Source organism: Sarcophilus harrisii, chromosome 3 (genome assembly GCF_902635505.1).
Source record: "Sarcophilus harrisii chromosome 3, mSarHar1.11, whole genome shotgun sequence".
Taxonomy (NCBI): domain Eukaryota; kingdom Metazoa; phylum Chordata; class Mammalia; order Dasyuromorphia; family Dasyuridae; genus Sarcophilus; species Sarcophilus harrisii.
In genome coordinates, this window is record NC_045428.1 from 9,824,524 (window position 1) to 9,847,379 (window position 22,856).

At 42.3% G+C, this 22,856-nt stretch overlaps 1 protein-coding gene across 3 annotated transcripts in view; it reads left to right on the forward strand.

The window, feature by feature from the left end:
• The window catches only part of PASK (PAS domain containing serine/threonine kinase), a 56,018-nt gene that overhangs the window by 1,274 nt on the left and 31,888 nt on the right, over positions 1–22,856 (forward strand). For 2 of the 3 annotated variants that reach the window (XM_031957481.1, XM_031957482.1), the window contains exons 2-6: positions 8,567–8,803; positions 17,808–18,028; positions 19,177–19,350; positions 20,703–20,846; positions 22,195–22,329. In XM_031957481.1, the coding sequence (XP_031813341.1) occupies positions 8,614–8,803; positions 17,808–18,028; positions 19,177–19,350; positions 20,703–20,846; positions 22,195–22,329 (864 nt within the window). In that variant the 5' untranslated portion in view covers positions 8,567–8,613. The remainder of the gene's footprint in view (positions 1–8,566; positions 8,804–17,807; positions 18,029–19,176; positions 19,351–20,702; positions 20,847–22,194; positions 22,330–22,856) is intronic. The other variant, XM_031957483.1, reaches the window with a different exon arrangement.

The following is a 22,856-nucleotide window of genomic DNA, read 5'->3' on the forward strand; positions in this document are numbered from 1 at the left end:
ATGGTTCCTTTGGGATTTTCTTGCATCATCGTACTGAGTGGGGCAGCTTTGCTTTTCACCATTGGCCAGGGGTAGCTCGTTGCTGTTACTGTTCATTGTTCTGGTTCGGTTCGCTTTGCGTCAGTTCATGGAAGTCTTCCCAGGTTTTTCTGAAACCTTTCCTGCTTGTCATTTCTTAGAGAACAAAATGGTTCCATCCCAATGATACACTACGACTTGTTCAGCCATTCCCTAGTTGAGAGGTATCTCCTCAGTTTTCAGTTCTTTGCTCTTACTAAAAGAACTGTAAACACGTTTGTTCAGATAGGTCCTTTTCCTCTTTCAGGTACCCTCTTAGTAGCAGAGGCAGAGGCTGTGCATTTTTCCCCCCTGAGGCAATTGGGGTTAAGTGACTTGGCCAGGGTCGCACAGCCAGGAAGTGTTAAGTGTCTGAGGGCAGATTTGAACTCAGGTCCTCCCGACTTCAGGGCTGGTGACCTACCCACTGCACCCCTTCGCTGCCCCAGCTTGCATGGTTTTATAGCCCTTTGGGCATAGCTCCAAATTGTCCCCAAAATGCTCGGACCAGTCCACTATTCCACCACTAGTGCACTAGTGTCTCCATTTTTCCACAACCTGCCCACTCCCACTGCGTCGCACCCATCATTTTCCTTTCCTTTCCTATTAGCCATAATGATATGGGAGTGAGGTAGTGCCTCAGAGTTGTGTCATTTCTCTAAGTGATTAAAGCATTTTGTCATGTGACTATTAATAACTTGGATTTTTCCTGAAAATTGTTTATATCCTTTGACCACTTATCAGTTGAGGATTGGCTCAGTTCCCTTACCCATTGGAGAAATGCAACTTCTAGCGGAGAAACTTGCTGTGAAATTTCCTGTTTCCTGCTTTCCTTCCAATTGTGGCTATTTGGGGTTAGTTAGCTTGTGAAAAATCTTTTAAATTTAATGTTATTAAAATTTTCTATTTTACCTCTTTATCTCTTTGTTCATAAATTCTTCCCAAAGCCATAGATCTGACAGGTAAAAATTTCCACTTTGCTTTCAATCTGTCAAAAACACGTACCCTTTGGAGTTTATCTCGGTATAAAGTAGAGGATATTGGTCTGTGCTTAGTTTCTGCTCAATTGCTTTCAAGATTTCCTATCACTTTTATCTGTAATAGTGAATTTTGTTCCAAAAGTTTCTGTCTTTGGTTATATCCGTGATGGGTAGTCATTCACTTCTGGATATTGTATGCCTAATATGTTCCATAGATTAACCTGTTTTTTAACGTAGTACTGCTGGGGTTTATGATGTGGGGCTCGGCACCAAATGATGTGGTGGGGGATGTAGACACTGGATGATGGTCATGTGAATGTGTGGGACGGGGGCTAAACCCGTTTCCCAAATTAACTAAAGAGACATCTTCAGGTACAAAGAGAAAGCATTTATTTAATCCCTGCAGGGAGAGACATCTCAGCTCAGCTTATTGAACTGACAAACTGAAGCAGAACATCCTTTTAAATAGCAAAAGACCCAAGCCTTTTCATTGGATAAACTAAGGAAGTAACCATCATTGACCAATGTTCACCAATGTTGTCTGCTTTCTGTCACTGACTTTGGGTCTAACATTTAGAGATCTCTAGGCCTTGAGATCATGTAACATCCTGCAGCCTGGCGCCTAAGGCCTGATCTTCAGCTCTGAAGACCTCTGGGAACAGGGATCACATGACTTAGGCCTAGACTCAAACTTGAGAAAACTTCACCCAGTCAGTCCCATTCATGAAGAATTCACCGTGACCATTCTCCCTGGTAGATTTATTTAGGGAAGAGTTTATAGACAAAATAAAGGGATGCAATAGACACAGGGAATGGAGAGCACACACACAAAAATATCTTACCAAGAACCCCACTGATTCACTGATGAATTCAGGAAAGATTTATTTTACATCCTTGCCAGAATGGACGCCTAGGTGAATAGATAAAGAAAGTTTGGATTTCATAATGTGGATTTCAGACTGGACCACCTCCCTAAAGTGGGGCACCATAGAGCTAAACTGATCTCTATCAGAACTTTCTTCCTGCTGGCCTCGGGGATCAGTTTTTTGGTTTCTCTTGATCCAAAACACTCTTCAGGATTCCATCAGTAGCAGATTATTTCGACGATTACTGCTTTGTAGTATAGTTTGACATTGGTTACTGCTAGGTTACTTTGCTATGCTTTTCAATGATTCCCTTTGTATTTTTGACTTTTGTTTCTCCAGATGTATTTTGTTATTTTTTTTCCTAGAACTATAAAATAATTCTTTGGCAATTTGATTGCATAAGTAAATTAATTTAAGTAGAATTGTAACCTTTATTACATTGATTCTTTCTGCCCATCAGCAATGAATATTTCTCGAATTGTTTAGATATATTTTAGTACGAAATGTATTTTTGTGATTGTATTTATTCCTAGGTTTGTCTTGGCAGGTATACTTCCAAGCATTTTATACTGTTTGTAGTTATTTTAAATGGAATTTTTCTTTTTATCTCTTTCTGGTGGATTCTGAAAAAGATATGTGGAAATGCTGATTTTATGTGGATTTTATATTCTGTAACTTTGCTAATTAAGTTCATTGTTTCAACTAGCTTTTTTTATATAATCATATGCTATTTTATTTTTTAATTATAACTGTTTATTAACAGAACATATGCCTGGGTAATTTTTTTACAACATTATCCCTTGCACTCACTTCTGTTCCAACTTTTCCCTTCCCTCCTTCCAGCCACTCCCCCAGATAGCAAGCAGTCTTATACATGTTAAATATGTTATAGTATATCCTAGATACAGTATATGTGTGCAGAACGGAACAATTCTCTTGTTACACAGGAAGAATTGGATTCAGAAGGTAAAAATAACCTGGGAAGAAAAACAAAAATACAAACAGTTTACATTCATTTCCCAGTGTTCTTTCTTTGGGTGTAGCTGCTTCTGTCCATCATTGATCAATTGAAACTGAGTTAGATCTTCTCTTTGTCAAAGAAATCCACTTCCATCAGAATACATCCTCATACAGTATCGTTGTTGAGGTATATAATGATCTCCTGGTTCTGCTCATTTCACTTAGCATCAGTTCGTGTGAGTCTCTCCAAGCCTCTCTGTATTCAGCCTGCTGATCATTTCTTACAGAACAATAATATTCCATGACATTCATATACCACACTTTACCCAGTCATTCTCCAGTTGATGGACATCTATTCATTTTCCATTCAACTAACTTTTTAGTTGATTATCTAGAATTCTCTGCCTATTTCATCATTATTTGCAGAGTTATAGTTTTGTTTTCTCATTGCTTATTCTTTTTCAATTTCTTTTTCTTGTCTTATTGCTATAGTTAGTCTTTCTCATAGCATATTGAATACTAATAACGATAATGGGCATCCTTGCTTCAACCCTGATCCTATTAAGAAGGCCTCGCATTTATCTCCATTATAGATAATGTTTGTTCTTGGTTTTAATTTGATACTTCTTATCATTTAAAGAAAAGTTCCATTTGTTCTTGCTGTAAGAAACAAAATATCTTAGCAAGAACCCCACTGATTCACTGATGAATTCAGGAAAGATTTATTTTACATCCTTGCTAGAATGGACACCTAGGTGAATAGATATACTTTTGAAACTCCCAAGGGAATATTTTATTTCCTATCCTGAAGCACAAGTCCTCTCCTGATTCCCCATTAATTGGATATTACAGAAGTTATATGGCATGAATCTCCACCCCTTATTACATAACTAGAGTCTCTGCCCTCAAAGAACTTATATTCTAGAAGGGGGAAAAGGTAACGGAGAAGGGCTAAGGTCAAAGAATAAAATATTTTTTTCAAATATCAGGTCACCATCTTTGATTACTAAAGTCCGTCCCTGCCCCCAAGGAGTTTTTATTCTTTTGGGAGATCAGGCTTGATTATTCTTTGATGTTCTTGTGGGTTTCAGTTTTCTAATTTAAGTGTCATTTCTCCAATTTGATTTTCATTACCAGAAACCAAAATGCCTATCCATTTTTCATATTAGCCCATGGATTTTCAAATAGGTTTGAATCAGATGAATTCCCAGTTCATTGAAACATGTTTATTCCCATATGTAGAATTTTTTTCCTTGCTTTGGGGAAAAAAAAAACAAACAAAAAAAAATGAACAAGCATCTGTTTTCCTCTCACTACCCTTTCTCAACTTGAAAAAGAAAAAAAAAAAAAAAAGAAAGAAGAAAACCCTTATCACAAATATGTATGGTCAAGTCAAGCAAATTCCCTAAATGGCCATGTTGAAAAATATATGTCTCATTTTGCATTTTGAGTCATCTCTCTGTCACAAGGTGGTTAACATGGTTCATCTTCAGTCTGTCTTTGGTGTTTATCATTGCATCAAGCAGCATTCTACAGTTTTTCCAAATTGTTTTTCTTTATAATATTGTTGTCACATGAATTTGTTCTGGGCACTCACTTTACTCTGTGTCAGTTCATATGTCTTTCCTCAATTTTCTCTGAAATTGTTCATTTTGGTAATTCCTTATGGTTCCTTATATTTTCTGAACAACTTTCATGATCTTTTGTGATACATATCATGGTTCAAGGCTTTAAATTTCTGTAATTCTGAAATAATTCACTTTCTCTGAATATCAATGTATTTATCAGAGTTTATTGTTCTTAACTGGGAAAAAGACTTTTAGGCCTACTGGAACAAAAAAATTTCCTCAAGCATTTTCAGGTGAATGGTTTATGTAATTTGATAGAGATATGTAAATATAGATTTATATATGTGAGAAATAAACCTCTTGGACTCTGAAAGGGGTAAAATTACAAGTGTTTTAGTTACATTTGTGTGGGATGGGATGCTAGACCCTGCTTATCCAAATTGACTACTCAGAAGCATCTTCAGATCTAAACAGAAAGCATTTATTTGGTTCTTACAAGGAAAGGTCCAAGCACACCAGCTGAGCAGCCCAGTGGTCTATGGCCCCGGGCCGGAAACAGGCAATGAGTTATATAACATAAGACTTGACTTCATTGGATTGAAAAGGAAGTAACCATTGACTGAAAGTCATCAATGCTGTCTCCTTCCTGTGGGTCACAGCCTCTGAGAAATCTTCCCCTGATCCCATTCAGTTCCTGCTCTTTATTTCATACCCTTGAAGATTTCTCACAGCAGTCTGATTCCTTCCTTCCACCAGGACATCCTTGTTATCTAGGCCTTCAGACTGGTCCTCCTCTCTCTCTCTCTTCAGTACCAATTGTAACACACTCTACCATTTAGAACCAACACACACATTAGAATGAGGCAGAGTGCTGTGGCGGGCTGACCCAGGGGAGGCTGGCAGCCATGGGGTGGCTCATGGGTAGATTTTGTGGGGAGGATTTGGCTCCAGGGACATGACTGGGATTTCTGAGGTTTGACAGCCAGGGGAAGTAGACTTTAGCCCTTGTTTTGGAAAAACAAAGTTTGGAAAAAGCTTGCGGTATGTAGAGTTGTAGTCTCTTCACCTTTAGGTTTTTGGAGGTTTTTGATTGGGAATTTTGGTAATTAATCTAAAATTTAGGATTGGAAACTCTATACTAACTATTTGCAAGAAGGCAAGGTCATTTTTGATACTGTATCAAAGATTCTACTGCTTAGCAATGTTTCTACTTAACAAAGTTGTAAATTATCAGTAAACTCATCCCTTCCTTGTGACCTATGTAACTCAAACAAGTTATTTCTCAGGAATAATAATCTTACTCACAAAATAGTTTTAAGTTTAACAAACTTACAATTTAAGAGGAATTCCAGAAAAAGACTCCATTTTTAATCTGTTTACTTTCTTTGATTGACATCCACTTTCTTTGTTTTCTTCTACCTCCTCTCAATTTAGAGCTGCATATTCTCAGGTTTCCAGGCTTTTAAAGTGCAAACTTGATTCAAATAAAGATGCAGCCAGGTTTTAAAAGCAGCCAAGTGCTTTTCTGTTTTCCCTAAAATTCCCATCCTCTTAAATCTGTTAATACAGTCAGTGCAAAGAAATTACAATTTATGTATCCCTTTAGTGGGCTTTGATTAGAGCTCTTTTAAAACTGCTTTTCCTATCATATCTCAAATAACAAATTTCACTGAACTGAGTGAATATATTTCCTTTCTCTTTTTCTCATCCCTTTGTTCATGTGTTCCTGCTGGAATGGGGGAAAGGGGAAGAAAGAGAAAGAGAGTCTCTGTGCACTATCCTCCTTTTAGAGGCCTTAATTTAGTTGAATTTGCTTCCAGATTACTTTACACAAACACACAATTCACTTATCAACATAGGCACTATATGTTGGTCACATCTAAAAACCTATATAAAGTTGTCAGTTATGAAGCAATTAAATCCAATAAAGTTAATATGGGGTCGACCTCTTGGCCTGGATCCCCAAGCCCGGGGTAGGGGACGCCCCCTTCCAGCAACCATGCAGAGGGCTGTGCCATTTATCAGGACTTCCTTCTGGTTTCCTGGGCACCACCTCTTCCCTTGGATCACCAAGCCTTGACGATCCCAGGGTCCCTTCAGCCTAAGGACAGCCCTAGGGCACTGGATTATGTGCCCACAAGTGACCTGGCCTTTGGGCTTCTTCATGGGAGACTTCTGCTTCTGTTTCTATCTGAGCGCTCTTCCTTGAGCCTCTTTCTTGCCAGGAGGGAGGCTGGGAGTGTGATCTCCAGGACAGAGAAAACCCAACCTGGCGCCTGCCCTGCATCAGAACCCCAGCCATCTCTCTGGGAAGTCACAGATCCCAGATGAGCCCCCCTAGACTGTGTGGGCGGGTGCTAGACCCCCTTCCCCAAAGTGACTCATCAGAGGCTTCTCCACATAGAAACAGGAAGCATTTCCTTGATTCTTGCAAGGAGAGGTCCAAGCCCACCAGCTGAGCAGCCCAGCATGTGTGTGATCCCAGAATGGAAAGTGAATTATATCGCAAAAAACTTGGGTTCCCGGGATGGACTTAAAAGGAAGTAACCATTGACCACTGGTCGACAACACTGCCTGCTTCCTGTGGGTCACATCATTTTCTGAAGCTTAGGCCTGGGGTTTATGGCCTCCGAGAAGTCCTCCCATGGTTCCTTTCCCATTCTTGCCAGAAGTGGGTGTTTGTCTTGGTGAAGTCCTAAGTGGACACCATGTCCCGGAAGCTCTGAGAGCCTTCTTAGTCTCTAGCCAAGCACAGGCCCCTCCTTCCCTCGGTCCGGCTTCTGCGTGTTCCTCCTTGGTATATTCCCCTGGCGCCACATATGCTAACGTAGTGATGTCACTTGATCCTCTCTGAGAAGGAAGGACAACAGCCAACATCGCATGGCTGGGAAGATGAGTCTTATCTCCTCCTGGGGGAAGAAGTTACTGTTTGTGAGTTAATTGCATGGGAGTGCTTCCAACAAATTATAACCTTTAACCTTGAACAGGATGGAACCAGTTACATTCCATTTTAACTGGTCCTTCTGTTAATGGCTACTCTGAATTTATGGACATTTTCTCATGGTAGTTTTGCTTTAGTCTTGAATGAAAAAGTGAGTTTTATTAATAAAAACTACCTTTTCTCAATGTGTAGTACTCTGATTTATTTTTATGTTTCCCTTTTCCTGACTGATATTTTTCCTCTCCAAAGTAACAGCAGCTTTTTATTTCTGGTCTTCTTTCTGTTTTTCTAACTTTAGGAAGCTTATACCATATTGTAGAGAGCCAGTAGCAGCCCTTCCAGCTCTCAGGTCTTTCTGAATGTCTGTGTTTCTTTTATGAGGATTATTAGTTCAGCCATTTCTAGTTTATGAATTCTTGGTGGTGTTTTTAACTTTCAGCTTCACTTTTCTTTGAGCTTTGGTGCAGCTGATTTTGTTCTGTATTTGAATGTCCTTCCCATACTAACAGCTGCTACAATATCTCTTTAACTGTTATTGAAGCTCTCTTTAAGAGGGCTATAACTTTTTATATGATTTCCCAGAGAAATAGTTATTCTTGAAAATCAGAATTAAAACCACAACAAATGAAAGCAGTGAAATGGATGTATGGCATGAAATCCAGCATTTGGATGACAGAAAACTAATTAGAGATGGGGAAACTGACTCAGCTGGATTTTATCTGCTCAGGGTCAGCCATTCTGAATCAGCCCGACTCTAATCCGACTCCCAACTAGCCATTGACATGGTCTTTATTATCACAAAATAAAATCATATCAAAGTTAATGCTTGTCCCAAGGAGCTCGTCTAGTACTGTTTATCTAGTTTAAATCTCTAATTTTTCTATCATAAGCCTCTAGGGAATGTAGCAAAAATTTGCTAGAAAGCTGATTGCTGAGTGAATCTGGGTTGAATACTTAAACTCTCCATGTTCTGGGCAGATGATCAGTTCTGGAACCTGCTCTAGTAGAGGGAGTCTCCCCTCTGGGAGGGTTCCCTTAACCAGTGAAAACAAGATGGAAAAGAATTGTGATTCCTTGGCCTGGTTATTTTTGTGCAATGCTTATTATACAACTATGGACAGTTAGGAATTTGATAAAGAGTTTTTGATGATAATGATGAATAGATTTGAATGAATTTTTCTTTTTTTTTTCTAGTTGATTTCTTAGGGTTGAAAAGTAGGTGATCTGCTTCAGGTCTTAAGATGTCCTTGAAGAGTGAAGTGGAAGATGGTGGTGTGTATACACCAAAGAGATTATCCTTATTAGAAAATGAGGAGATTCCATTTGAAGAAAATTACCTAGAGCTGAGCAGATTCTTTCCCAGGGTTTTACAGCACATGAGCAGGAAGAATGGCTTTACCAGACTCTGTAACAGTAAAAAGTCACTGACGGGTAATTATCTCTTTGGATTTCTTTGGGAAATGCTACACTTGCTAATTGGAGACTTGCAATTTCACTTGTTCTTTTAATTTTCTAGCTGTTACATGTTTTTATTTATTTATTTTTAAAACAATAATATATTTGAGAGAGAGAGTATTTAGTTATGGGAGAACTGTATAGTTTCATATGTATTCCTTTTGTATGCTTTTTTATATAAAAATATTGGCATTTGTTAAATTTGGGGGAAGAAAGAACACCTGTTACTCTCACCCTTGGTTACCATTAGGTTTGTGTCCCTGAGGCAGATTTATGAAAAAATTCCTGGGTCCATAGTAATTTTGTGCTGGAAAGAAGCTTATGCCTCCATGTAGGGAGAGAAAACTCTGTGGGATGAGATCCTAGCCCGTAGTTAGGCCGAGTCACTGGTGGCTGACTCCCCGAGGATGTGTGCTTTCATGCTGAAAAAAGGAAAGGGCCAACTGGATGATATTAAATCCACCAAATGTATCTGATACACACTTAATGGGAAGTGAGGCAGGGATGGAGGCAGGTTCCCCAGCTCAGGCTCGTCCGCCCTTATCTCGCTTCTCCTGGTCCCCACTCTGGGCACTGCAGCTGCCAAGGTTGAGGCACTGCTGGGGGGAGGGGACTTCTCCTTTCCTCCTTCTTAGACTGTTTCTAGAGTTCTTCAAAAACCCACCTGGGGGGGGCAGGTCCTCGTCCCAGGCCCGCATCCCAAATCCTGCCAGGCGCCCATCTGTGAACAAAGAGATGGGCTCAGGCATCCCCAGGCTTCAGGAGCTGTGGGTGTGTTCGGGGATTGGTGGGGCCCAAAGGAGAGGGACTTGGAGCTGGGCTCCTTGTGGATGCCTCGGGAACCCGGCGTGCGCAGTAAGGGTGCGAGCGAGTGCTCTTGATTTATCTCTCCGTTGTAGGGGGGTTTGCACACATTTGTTGGTTAACAGAGATTGTCTTCTGCCTTGTATTCCCAATGCTTTCCATGGTGCCTGGCACACAGTAAGTGCTTAATAAATGTTTATTGACCTCCTGACCAACATTAAGTATCTCCTGTGTTCCAGAAACTATGTGAAATGTTGAGAATACAAAACGAGCAAAAATATTCCTGCCCTCAAGGAGGTTCTCTGCCCTCAAGGCTTCTACTGGAAGAGCTGGCGGCCACAGCCGGTGTGGACTAGATGGGGGGGAGGTTGGAGGCAGTCTTGGGGGACAAGCCCTGCACTCTGGGCTTGGCAAAGGCCTCTGCAAGAAGAGGGGGGTTTGAGCTAAGACTTGAAGGAGGTGAGCAGGGAGAGCATTTCTGGCATGGAGGATCAACCAAGGGTCCAGAGGGAAAGAACAGCCAACGAGGCGGGTCACCAGGTTCTGGAGCCTCTACACCAGATCTCAGGATCTCTCTGGACCACGTAATGACTCAGAAAATCACCTGCGTTGGATTTCTTGGCCGCATTACAGTGGGACAGGAACTGCCTTTTGCTCTTCTCCCGGCTGCATTCGGCACTGTGAGCCGTGGGCCAGGGCTCCAATGCCTCTGCTGGGGCCACATGTAGAGGAGGAAGGCGTAGGAAGCCTGCAAAGGAAGGAGAGGGAGGCCTTTAAAGGCCTGGCAGAAGATTTTACTTTGGGTGCTGGGGGCAACAGGCAGCCACTGGCCTTTATCGAATGGGGGAAATGGAGGAGAGGCTTTTCCAGAAAGGAAGCCTTCTGGTGGCTGTGGAGCGGAGAGAAGGGGACGCTCAGCCCAGATGTGCCGGGCGGAATCCAAAGACCTTGCCCAGTAGCCATGGGGGTGAATGAGAGTGAAGGCATGAAGATGGTACCTCTGTCGAGAGCCCCAGTGGATGATGGTTCCCTGGATAGGAATAGGGAAGTTCAGAAGGAGAGAATGGTTTTTTGGGGAAGATAATGACTAATTTCAGATATAACGAGTTTAAAATATTTATGAGACATTCAGTTTGAGGCGTCCAACTGGAGATCCAAGACGAGGTCAAGGAGATGGTTAAGCTGGATAAAGAGGTCCTCGCACCACTGACCTAGAGGTGATGGCTGCGCTTCTAGGAGCTGATGGGATCACTGACAAGAGAGTAGAGAAGGAAAGGAAAAGGAGGCTCTTAACAGAACCTGGGGGGGACTCCTGTGGTCTGTGGGCATGTCTTCAATGAAGGAGGAGGAGCCACCGGATAGACAGGGCAAGGACCAAGAGGGGCCTGGAGATGAGAAAGCATCAAGGACAGAAGTCAAGGATGGGGATCGAGAAAAGGCAAGAGATCTTTGGGAGTCAGGATGGGCAACGAGCTGGCACAGTGGACAGAGTGCCAGGCCCGGCATCAAAGAGCCCCAAGTTCAGTTGTGTGACTGGGCAAGGCTCACTGGGCAGACCTTAACTGTCAAATGAGCTGGAGAAGGAAATGGCCGGGTGCTCCAGGATCTACCAAGAAAACCCCAAATGGGAACAGGACTGAAGTGAGTGAAAAGCAGTGTGATAGAGTAGCAGGAAGTTATACATCTCAATTACCAAACCTCCTCAAATGTCTAGAAAATCTACCTGATCAAGAAATCCAAGAAAAAGTCACAGTGAGATGTTTTTCCAACCCATGGAGGCCGAGGCAGTCAGAAAAGTATGTGGACAGGAGCATGCTGCATGAGAAAACTGAGAGAGGGCCCCAGGGCTAGAAGAGACCCCCAGGAAGTCTCTGAACTTGCAAAGGGGACAGGGACTGGTGCTAGCACCAGTGTGTTGCTAACAACACAGTTCTGGGTCAGAGTCAAAGGGAGAATCTGCACAGAGAGAGCGTGGAAAGGAGTATTTGCCAGCAGGCACTAGCAGTTTATTAAAAAGGGAACAAAAACAGCCATTGTTTGATTGATCTGAGGATCAGATCAGGACTTAATTCTAGCCTCTACCCTGGAGAAGCAGGCCAGTAGTCCCAGACCAAAGGGGAATCTTGCTGAACCTGCAGACAAAAAAGAGAGCATTCCTATGTACATAGTACAACTTAAAAAGAGGTTAGTATAAAACATTCATTTTCATTTCATGCTGATTACTTAAAAAAACACAACTGGATTACTTGTCATTATAAAACATTCATTTTCATTTCATGCTGATTACTTAAAAAAACACAACTGGATTACTTGTCATTTTTAAAGGTACTTTGCTTTCTATGATTCCTTCTGCATTTTCTTATTCTCTACTTTGTATTTTTTATAATTTCTTTCTTTCCTTTGATTTGCTAATTTCTAATAATACTTCCTTTTCCCACTGTAATGCTCCTTTGTTAGCCTAGTTCAAAGCCTAAAATATAAAGACAATTAAGAAGGTTTGAAATATATGATTTCTGAGTGATTTTGTTGTTTTATTAATTAGGCTGCCATGTTTATTAGTAAAAGGATGGTTATTTGGCCCTCTCCCTTAGGCCAAAGACAATCATGGCAGTGGACGTAGGACTCATATGTTCTTTTGGAAGAGGAGTGGCAATCAGCTCTGATTGGCTAGCAGTTAATGAGAAAAAGAACATTACAATGAAGGGCTGAGTGACATCCCATCATCCTTGGACAGAGAGACTGTCTCTGTACCAGAACACCCCAGCTTTGGCAACATATACAAAGAATTTATGCCCTTCCAAGCCTGAGTAGAACACAGTGGCTACTCCACCTGGGTCAGATCTCAGCAAGAAAGTTAGTCTGTTCATTATCAGCAATGTCCTTCAAGAGATGGAACTTTTAAAAATCAGAACTTTAGGAAAAGGGGGAATTCTGGATCTCCCCAAATTATTAAAGATAATAATCACTTTTCTCATTATTTGCCAATAAAATCACATTTTTTGAAAAGGTGATAAAATGAACAGTTTTCACAAACCTGAAGGTCCTTTCTTTAGTTGCACCTAATCAATAAGGTTTTACTGTACTTATTGTCCTTTTATGCTTTCTATAAGCCACTTTTAAAAGTCTCCCGATTGTTTCATTTCTTAATGATAGCTAATTTTAGACAGTTCTCAACACTATAAAATGCCCAATAAAGATCAGGGGAAGAGGAGATAAAGGGTTATTGGAGGCAACCAACAATAGAAAATGAAGCATCTTTTTGCATCCTGAATCCAAAAACATTGCAGAGAACCTACCAAAGACCTTTTAAAACTAATGACTTCCCTACACTTCTAGTGGTTGTCAAAGATAGTATTCCCAGGAGGGATCCAGAAAGCCTGAGCTAAGATGAACAAGCCTTAGACAAGAAATCCAGGACCACAAGGATGTGTGAGTTTTGGGTTCTTGCCACCCGTTACAGTCAAAAGGATACAGAAAAAAAGAGCTAGTCGAGGGATGGCCATCTGGCCAAAAGATGGTGCCCAAAGACGGCCTGTAGATTTCTAGACCACGGATGAGCTTCAAATGGGAATGGATCCCTGTAAGCTGACTCGGAAAACCACAAATGCAAACTCTTTGTTGTGTTGTATTTGTCTTTGTTTGATTAAACATTCCCCGGTGACATCTGGCAAGATCCTGGGAGTTTGGCTCGAGAGTATGGTACCTCTGGCCTCGAGCAGAGTGAGATCAACTTCGGGGTGAGGGTCATGGCCCCAGCATGGCACGGATCTTAAAGAGACTGTCTGAGGAGCCCCAGTTTGCTTTGTGACGGGCAAGTCTGGCTCAAAAGATTTTAGAATGAAAAGGGCAGAGGAGGGAGAAAGGTGCCTTGGCTTAGCCATTGGCGGATGCGACAGCCATGAGCTATAACGAGGAAAGGTGGTCTGTAAACTCTGGCGCCCACAGGAAGCAGCCTTAGAGGAGGGAGCTGGGAAAGCCCAGGGCTCTGAAGGTGGCCATGGAAGTTCACTTGGTCAGTGACCATTTACGTCTCTGAACTTTTAGACAAGAACTGTTTCTATTTCTCTAAGTTATAAGACTTCAAAATCCTAACATGCAGTATCTTCATAGTGCTCTGATTATTGATGGTGGTGCGTCTGAGATGATTTTGATAGGTTTTCAGGACTTCTGTTGTTGTTGTTGTTGTTTTCCAGAACAATCAATGGGAAAATTGAGTCTTAGCATGAATTTTCTTTCTTTCTTTCTTTTTTAAAAAAATAGCTTTTTAGTGTCAAAATACATGCAAAGATAATTTTCAACAGTCACCCTTGCAAAACCTTATATTCCAAATTTTTATCCCTTCCTTCCCTTGCACTCCTCTCCCTTAGATAGCAAGTAATCCAATATAGGTTAAACAAGTGCAATTCTTCTAAACATATTTCCACATTTATTGTGCTGCACAAGAAAAAAAGGAAAAAAAATGACAAAGAAAAAACAAGCAATTAAACATTAACTCTGAAGAGGTGAAAATACTATGTTGTGATCCACATTCAATCCCCATACTCTTTCTGGATGCAGATGGCTCTCTCCTTCACAAATCTATTGAAATTGGTCTGAATCACCTCATTGTTGAAGAGTCAAGTTGGAATGGATTTTCGATATTCACAAATTCATTTTGGTCCTTCTGCAAGATTTTGGAGTGTGTTTCACATATTTCAAAAATATTCTTGTATAAGAGGAAGCTCTTAGGAAGGAAAGACAACAAGGGATAAATGTAAAAAAAAAAAAAAAAAGATATCAATACAATCAAAATTTCAAAGCCAAATAAATGCAGACACAAAGCCCAGATGACAGAGTAACAGGAAGACATCCTACTGAACTCCATTCTCACCCCCCAAAAGGTCTCCAAATAAATCTAGAACATGTGCTCATCTGAATCCTGCTGCAGAAATCCAAGAAAAAGCTACAGTATATTACCTTTCCAGCCAAAGTGGGCACCAGGAAGGTCTGGAGATGCTGGGGATAGGATTTGATCAGGAGCATCCCGAGGGGTACCCAGAGAGAGTCTGAGAGTCAAGGAAAGAAGAGGTTCTGGGCTGTACCAAGACACCCCAAACTCCTACAAGATGCTGGGAGGAGGTACCAGCAAATCATGGATCCAGGGTGGACTGAGGAGGGGACCTGCACCCAAGGATCCTGGGCGGTATACCAGATCCCGGGAGCAGAGCCAGGGTCTCCATTCCACCTTCAGACCCACTTTGAAACTTGCAGAGGAATGACTGGCACAGAAACCCCACCCCAAAGGGAAGCCTGCATTTCTGTCACTGGACAAGCAGGACTTTGCAGCTCACTAGTAGGGGAGGGCAGCAGCATCTACTCTTGCTCAGACCCAAATCCAGGCCAGGAACTTGCAGAGCTCTCACCAGTTTTGCCCACGATCAGACCACTGTGGAGGCTTGCAAGTCCCAGACCAGTCCAGGCCTTCCCTCCAGCAAAACGTTAGATGTTCTAACATCTAGTCTGGATCAGGAATCAAGACGAAAGAATGAATGAAGCAAAAAAGAAAATCTGACCACAGAAATTATGCTGATGGGATGCTCAAGAAACTCCCTAGCAGAGAATGACTTTGAAAGTGTTTGTGATCAAAACCTCTGAGAAAGTTCAGGCAGACACAACTACAACTAGAATTCCTGCATGAGATAAAGAATTAAAAATATGCCTGTGAATATGGTGAGTCCAATAAATATTTATTAAGTATCTCCCTTATTCCAGGCCCTCCCTTGGGGAGTTAGCCAAGTACCTTGTAGTACCTTGGCCAAGCTACTGCCTCTGGACAGGTGTGAGGGGATGGTCTGAACTAGGGTGGAGGTAATGTGAAGGAAGAGGGGCGTGCTTGAGTGATGGACTTGGAGATGGGGAGAGAAGCTGGAAATGGCAGTGGGGCACAAGTGCCGAGCAAGGCATGAAGATCCAAGATTGAAGATGGAGGCATTCCAGAGGACTGAGAAGGTGGGGGAGAAGGAATCAGCTGGTGGAGAGTGGTTTCGGATGGGGACCAGAAGGAGTTCCAAGTCACTGAAATGGGTGTGAGTGTGAATGGGTATGATTGGGCACAAGGCTCTATTCTACCAGTGGAGCCTGAGATGGAAGGCCTCTAGTCACTCTGAAGGCTGGACAGTAGGCAGGAGATGCAGAGTACCGGATGGAAGTTGGATCTGTTCAGCTGGAGATGCGCGTCCTGCTCTCCACCCACTTTCCTTTTTCTTCCCTCAGAGAATCTTCCAAGGGAGATGGAAGGTGTACACTCAGGAACACTTGAGGAAAAAAAAAATTGGGAAAAAAAGAGAATTGTGGAAGAAAGAATTGAAAAGGGAATTAACAGCTTGGCACAAGAGACACAAAACTTTGCCCAAATAACAAATGCCCTGAAAATTGGAATGGACCAAATAGAAGCCAGTGTGTCTATGAGACAACAAGAAATGTTAAAACAGTAAAAAAATTAAAAAGTAAGTTATCTCATAATAAAAAAACAACTGTCCTAGAAACAGATTAAGGAATTAAAATTTAAGAAACCCTAGATTATTTAAAAGTCATAACCAAAAAAGAAATTCAAGACATGTTAAAAGAAAACTGCTTAGAACTCTTGAAACTTGAGCACTGAGTGGAATAGAACTCATTGGTCACATCCTGAAAGTTAACCCAAAATGAAAAATTCTAGGAACATCACAGCCAAGATCCAGAGCTCCCAGGTCAATGAAAAAATAGCCAGAAAGCAGCCAGAAAGACTTGAAATTTAAATACTAAGGCACCAGTCAGGATCACACATGATTTAACACAACTCCTCTAAAGGAGCAAAGAACTTGGAATATGATATGCAGAAGGCATACTTCAAGCCAAACATAACTTGGCCAGAAAAACAATATAATCATAGAGAGGAAAAATGGATTTTCATTGAGCTAGAAGACTTCTAAATATTCTTGATGAAAAGACCAGAGCTACCAAAAAACTCCCCCCCCCAAAAAAAAAAAAAAACCAACCACAGTCCTCCAGTTCAGACACAGTAGTAAAGAGAAACAGAAAAAGATAAAATGAATAAACAATCCTAAGGGACTAATAATGATAATTTGCTTACATCATATATGGGGAGATGATATGTGTGTACCATTTTGATCCTTATCATCAAACGTCATAGAGTGAATGTAATTAGACAAAACCTGGGATGGTCCTACCAGAGGAATTCATTAGCGAGGAAAGGGAAAAGAGAGGGAGGGGGAAATTGTGAGTGTGCAAAGTGGGAATGACTGACACTTGAATCTCATTCTTGTCTAAACTAGTGAAGGAATAATAGCACAGCCACAGAGCTGGGTACAGAAATGTGAGGGAGAAAGGGGGAACGAGAGAGAGGGCAGGCTAAAAGGCCGCCCTGGGGCGCTGCAGTGGGTAGAGTCTTGTGCCTGGACAGGTGACCCTGGGCAAGACACTTCACTTAGTTTGTCTCAGTTTCCTCATCATAAAATGAGCTGGAGAAGGCAATGGCCAACTGACCCGGTGTCTTTGCCGAGAAACCCCAAAATGGGGTCACAGAGTTGAACAAAAAAGGTTAAAGAAGGGATTAATCCTAAGGAAAAAAAAAAAAAGGATATGGATATTTATTGTTCTTTTTGAGATGGCAAAGAATGGGGATTTCAGAAGGTACCTGTCAGTTGGGGAATGGCTAGACAAGTTATGGTATATCAATATGATGGCATATTCACATGCTGCGAGTAATTATTTCAGAGAAACCTGGAAGATTTGTATGAACTGATGCTGAGCAAAGTGAACAGAAGAACAGTTTGTACAGGGGCAACTATAGTAAAGACAAACAAGTTTGAAAGAATTATGAACTTTGATCAGTGTGATGACCAACTAATTCTGCGTAATTGATGACATGCTACCCACCTCCTGAAAGAGGTGAAGGACTTAGGGCAGAAGAAGATAAGTCTGTTTTTCTACATGGACAAAGAGGAACTTTCTTTTGCTTACCTACGAGTATTTGTAATGGATTGTGTTTTTCTTTCATTCTCTGTTGGGGGAAAAAGCAAGGGTGGAAGGGAGAAAAAGTAGATTTTTGCTGATTGAAAAAAAAAATATTAAAAAACCTCTCAGATTCTTAGCAGCTGCAGAAGCTCTCACTCTTTCTTTTTCTTTTCCTTTTCAGAAGACAAATGGAACACCTATTGCTTGTCTTCACTGGCTGCCCAGAAGATTTGTACAAACCGCTTCAGCGTCATGTCCCAGGCAGACCATCCTGAGCTGTCCACTTCCATATATAGCTCCTTACTGACTAACTTGCCTTCGGGGTCAAACAATCAGTCTCTGTCCTCATGTGTGTGTGCCCCAAATAAAGCCATATTCATAGTGGAATTGAGGACAATGAAGGTAGGATAACCTGATAACTAGCCGTAGAAATGCCTTTTTTTGTATTGGTACTTCAAATCAATCAGTTGGAATTGGTGTGCTTGTTAAGTAGTGTTAAGACAGACTATTTAGGTCCATCTTTGTGTTTTTTTTTAAATTAAAAAAATATTTTTAAAGCTTTTTATTTTCAAAACATATGCATATAGTTTTCAACATTCACCCTTGCAAAACCTTGTGTTCCAAAATTTTTTTCTCCCTCCCTTCCTCCCACCCCCTCCCCTAGATGGCAAGTAATCCAATATATGTTAAAGTGCAATTCTTCTATACCTATTTCCACAATTATCATGATGCACAAGAAAAATCTGATCAAAAAGGAAAAAAAATGAGAAAGAAAACAAAATGCAAGCCAACAACAACAAAAAGAGTGAAAATACTATGTTGTGATCCCCACTCAGTCCCCACAGTCCTCTCTCTGAGTGCAGATGGCTCTCTCCATCACAAGAAGGTCCATCTTTGTAAAGTAAATAAACCCATGTGAAGTTGATGTTAGATGGACTCCAATTGGATTTTTCACTCTTTCTTCACCATATTGGCTGAAAGGTAAAAGATTTTTCATCAGTTCTCCAGGTCTGTGTTGATAGAGGGAATATTCACACTGATGAATTTATAGACTCTTGCCGCATTGACATACTTTGTTTGTAATGCTAAAGATTGAAGGGAGAGGAAGGGTCAACCGTTTCCCGTTATTTGCTTAGCTATTAGCCCAATTCAGAGAAAAATGAACTTACAATGTTTCAGTTTTCTAAATACATTTGCTTAGAAGCTAGTGGCCCTGTTGATGCGATTTTGCATTTTTTAGCATTCATATTTATGATTAGAAGATTGTAGTTCACAGACTGGATAAAATAGTCTAACTCTTGTATTATCATTGGGCTTTTCTTTTGGTCTGCAGGGTAGAAATGTTCAGTGGTGCATAGGGAAGGAAAGCCTTGTTTCCTTGGTTAAGCACATTTCTTAGAGCTGGATGTGATGGCAAGGGGGTGGGGAAGCCAGAAGCATTCTGGGGTGCTTAGCGAGGTAAGAAGAAGTCACAGCATCGGTGTGTGTTTGAACGTTGGGGGAATTGCTTTGATCCACTTGTGCTTTCTTCCCGCTCTGTCCCTTCTTAGATCCTTGTTGTCAACGACCAAGCTTGTGAGCTGCTCGGCTATTGCAGTCAAGATCTGATTGGTCGGAAGTTGCCACTGTTCTTTTCTAAATCCAGTACTTCCATAGTAGAGGCATTAATTAAGGAGTCTGGTGAGATGGATGGACAAGAAGATGCCATCGCTTATGGAACAGTGGTGAGTAGGGGCTTTGTGCCTTGGAAGCCGGGCCGCCTTCTGTCCTTACGTGGCCCTTTCGCATTTTGCCCAGAGTCTGCCCTGCTTTGTGTCAGCCTTCAAAATTCATAATTGTTCTCATCCTTAAAGTTGGCATTTCCACATTTATTTTTCATATCCAGAGTTTAATTAGCAGGTCCCTTTGATAAGTGACCATTTAAGTCAGGGGAGACTATGCTCGCTGAGCATTCGCTTTTGGTGGAAGTTTTTTTTGACCGTACACCATACTTGGACATAATTAGATTGAGGTCTGGACATTGGACACAGAGCTCAAAACTGAAATACTGAAGCCCGATTTCTCCAAATGTATCCGGCCACGTCAAAATGAATGTGAAATGAACATGAATGAACTCTTAGACACGAATTTAGAAAATATTTATGATGGTTTCTGGTTCAACTTTGTTCACATGTCACCTTATTACTGTGTTCTAGAGGCAGCTCTCAAAGGCCGCCCCGGCACAATTCGAGCTAGAAAGATACGGAGCCTCCTCCCTACAATGCTGGCCATTCAGGGATACATTTGGTTAAGCCTAGCACCTCCAGGAATCGAAGGGGGTCACAGGCTTCCCTGGTGGAGGATTACTGCATCCGAATTTTAGGGCTGACATAGGAAGGAGCTGGGGCCCAGATGGATCTGAGAGAGCCACTATGTTAGCTGTTCTTGCCCAACAGCACACAGATAAACCCATGTCCTCTGACTCTGGCTTCCTTAGCTTCCTACTTCTGAATTGGACGGGGTGATGGTATCTAACTCCCAGTGTTGTTGGAAGGATCAAATGAGCTAATTCTAAGATCCTTTCTAGCTTTAGCATTCTGGGACTTTGAGGCATTTTGAGTAGATCCATTCAGGGTGTTAATTCTTGAGAAATGGAAAAAGAAAAAGTAAACAGATTTGGGTGAATAGTCAATTTAAGAAGTAGCGTACTTTTTGCTTTTCCTGATGCATCAGGTGTAGCTGAGGAAGGAAAACCCTCCCTTAAATCCTGCTGCAATGCCTAATCAAGGCTGTGTCTGGCAGGCCTTCTTCGACTTGAAAGACTCTGCTTTCCCAGGGCCAGTCTTGTCCGATCCAAGGGACTGGAGAGTGCTGCTCTCCGAGACCATTTCCTGCGTCCCTTAGGAAGGCGCTGTCCACCCCGCTGAGCCGGTGGGGTCATTTCCCTTAGTTGTTCAGCTTTGAAAGGTGATGGTCCTCCTGCTGGCCCCATCACTATGACAAAGCCGGAAAGCTTCAGGCGGCCCAGAGTAGGCTTTGGGGTGGGCTCCCGCCCGCGTCGGCTGGTGGGGAGGTTCTGAGCCCATTCTGTTCCCAGGTCGACATCATCTGCTCCAACAAGCAGAAGATTCCCGTCTCCATCTGGTTGAAGAATCTGGAGCATGACAGCTCCTCTCGCTGCTCGGTCGTGTTGCTGGAGCCCGTGGAAAGATTCACCACTGAGATCTCTTTCCAGAGAGACGTGAGTTTGGCATTCTGTTTCCCAAGTGAAATGCCATCTGTCATTTCAGCTTCAGCCCAGTTCTCCCCATTTTACATTTAGGGGAATGAAGAGCCTCTGATGTGGGAGAGGCTCTCGTAGTTTGGCCTAGGAGTTGGGGGGAAGCTTGGTTTAGGCCTCTTTCCTGAGGTGACTTGTGGGTCAGCCATTTAGTGGTGTCTGACTATACCCCATTTGGGGTCTCCTTGGTAGAGATACTGGAGCGGTTTTCTTCTCCAGCTCATTTTACAGATGAGGAAACTGAGGCATACACGGTGAACTTGCCCAGGATCCCACGGCTAGCAAGTGTCTTGAGTCTGGATTTGAACTTGGGTCTTTCAGGTTTTTCTGATTCTCAGCCTGACACTTATCCCCTGTGCCAACTAGAACATGTCACCCAGCCCAGAGACACATGTTTTCATTATTGCCGCACATTCCCTGGTGTGGTAGGGGGATCTGTGGGTTCAGGGTCAGGGTCTCTGCCCAGATCCTGCCCCTGATGCTTATTACCTGTGTGACTCTGGAGAAGTCCCTATCCTTTATGGGGATCCTGTGGCTCCCTCTGGTTGTCTACCAAGTGATAGATGGGGTATAATCAGAACGGGTGAAAGGGAGTTCTCACAGTGAAACTTTCTCATACACGCTTAATCGGGTTGGCAATAGGAAAAATACACATCTAAATAGAATAGTTTGGAAAAATGTTCTCTCATCCTCTTTGGGGATGGAAAGTTTTTTCCAAAGAGATCAACTTCTCTGAAAAGTCACCCTGCTAGACTTATCGGCATGGCTGTGTGCTCCCAGCTAGGAGAGGGTGAGGCTGGGGGATTCTGAGCTGCAGCAGGCGGTGCCCACACTGAGCCCGGCGTAGAACCATTGTGTGTCCTGGGGAGGCCGAACTGGCTCAAACCAGAGTGCACCCGGTCGGAGCTCCCAGGCTGAGCAGTGGGGGTGGCCCTGTCCTTCCAGGCCCGCCATTAAAAACGAGAAAGGAAAAGTCCCACAGGGTACCAAGTATATCCAGACCACTCAGTGTAGTAGCTGATGGTTTTTTTTTTTTTTTTGAGAACTAGAGACAATTTTTCTCAAAGAAATGATGGGGAAGGATTGTTTCAATTTTGTGTTTTTCATAGGTGATTTTGAGTCATTTCTTTTGCCGAGGGTTGTTTACAAGGAGACTTGCTTTTGAATCATCTGCACCCCTAAAGTAGAGGCAGCTTTAACTTATTTTTTTTTACCCAAATAAACTGAGGTTTGATGAACCTGAAAGATGGACAATTAACTGTGATTGTGGCGTATTTCCCACTAAGGTGACCGTGTACTTTTCCCTAAGGGTAAGGTCTTATCGTGTGACAGTCTTTTTGCTCAACTGTTTGACTTCTCCTCCATGGAAGAAGTGAGTGGGAATAAGATCCTGGACCTGATTCCTTCTCTGCAGTTGCCACCCCCGGGCCAGCGAATCACAGAGGTAAGAGCTGCCAAGGAGGCCCCTTCCCCCCGTGGCTCTGGCCGACCAGGGACAAACTCAGTGGAGGGGGCAGAGACTCCGTTTTCTGACATTTAAGCTCTGGATTCTTGATCTAGAGTTTCTAGAGTTTCTGGATATCACCTAAGGCAGGGACTTTTAACCTTGGATCCACAAACTTGGTTTTAAAATATTTCAATGTAATTGGTTTTCTTTTTAATCCTCTATTTCTGTATTTAAAAACGTGATACTGAGAAGGGGCTCACCCCCAGGCTGAGTTAGGGAAGGGCAGGGCCCCAGTCCAGATACAGAAGGGGGGCTGATTGTGACCGGGAGCTTCCTGCCTGTCCCTGGCGTGTTTGGAAGTCCGTTGGGCAGTCTTCTGCCTTTTACAAAGGCTTTTGATGCACTCCTGATTTCCATTCAGAGATTTTCCTACTTAAAACCCTATTTTCCCCTGTTTTTGTTGGTGGCTGTTTGTGGTATGTTTATCCATCAGGCCTTGAGGTAAGGGAAAAGGTGAATCGGAA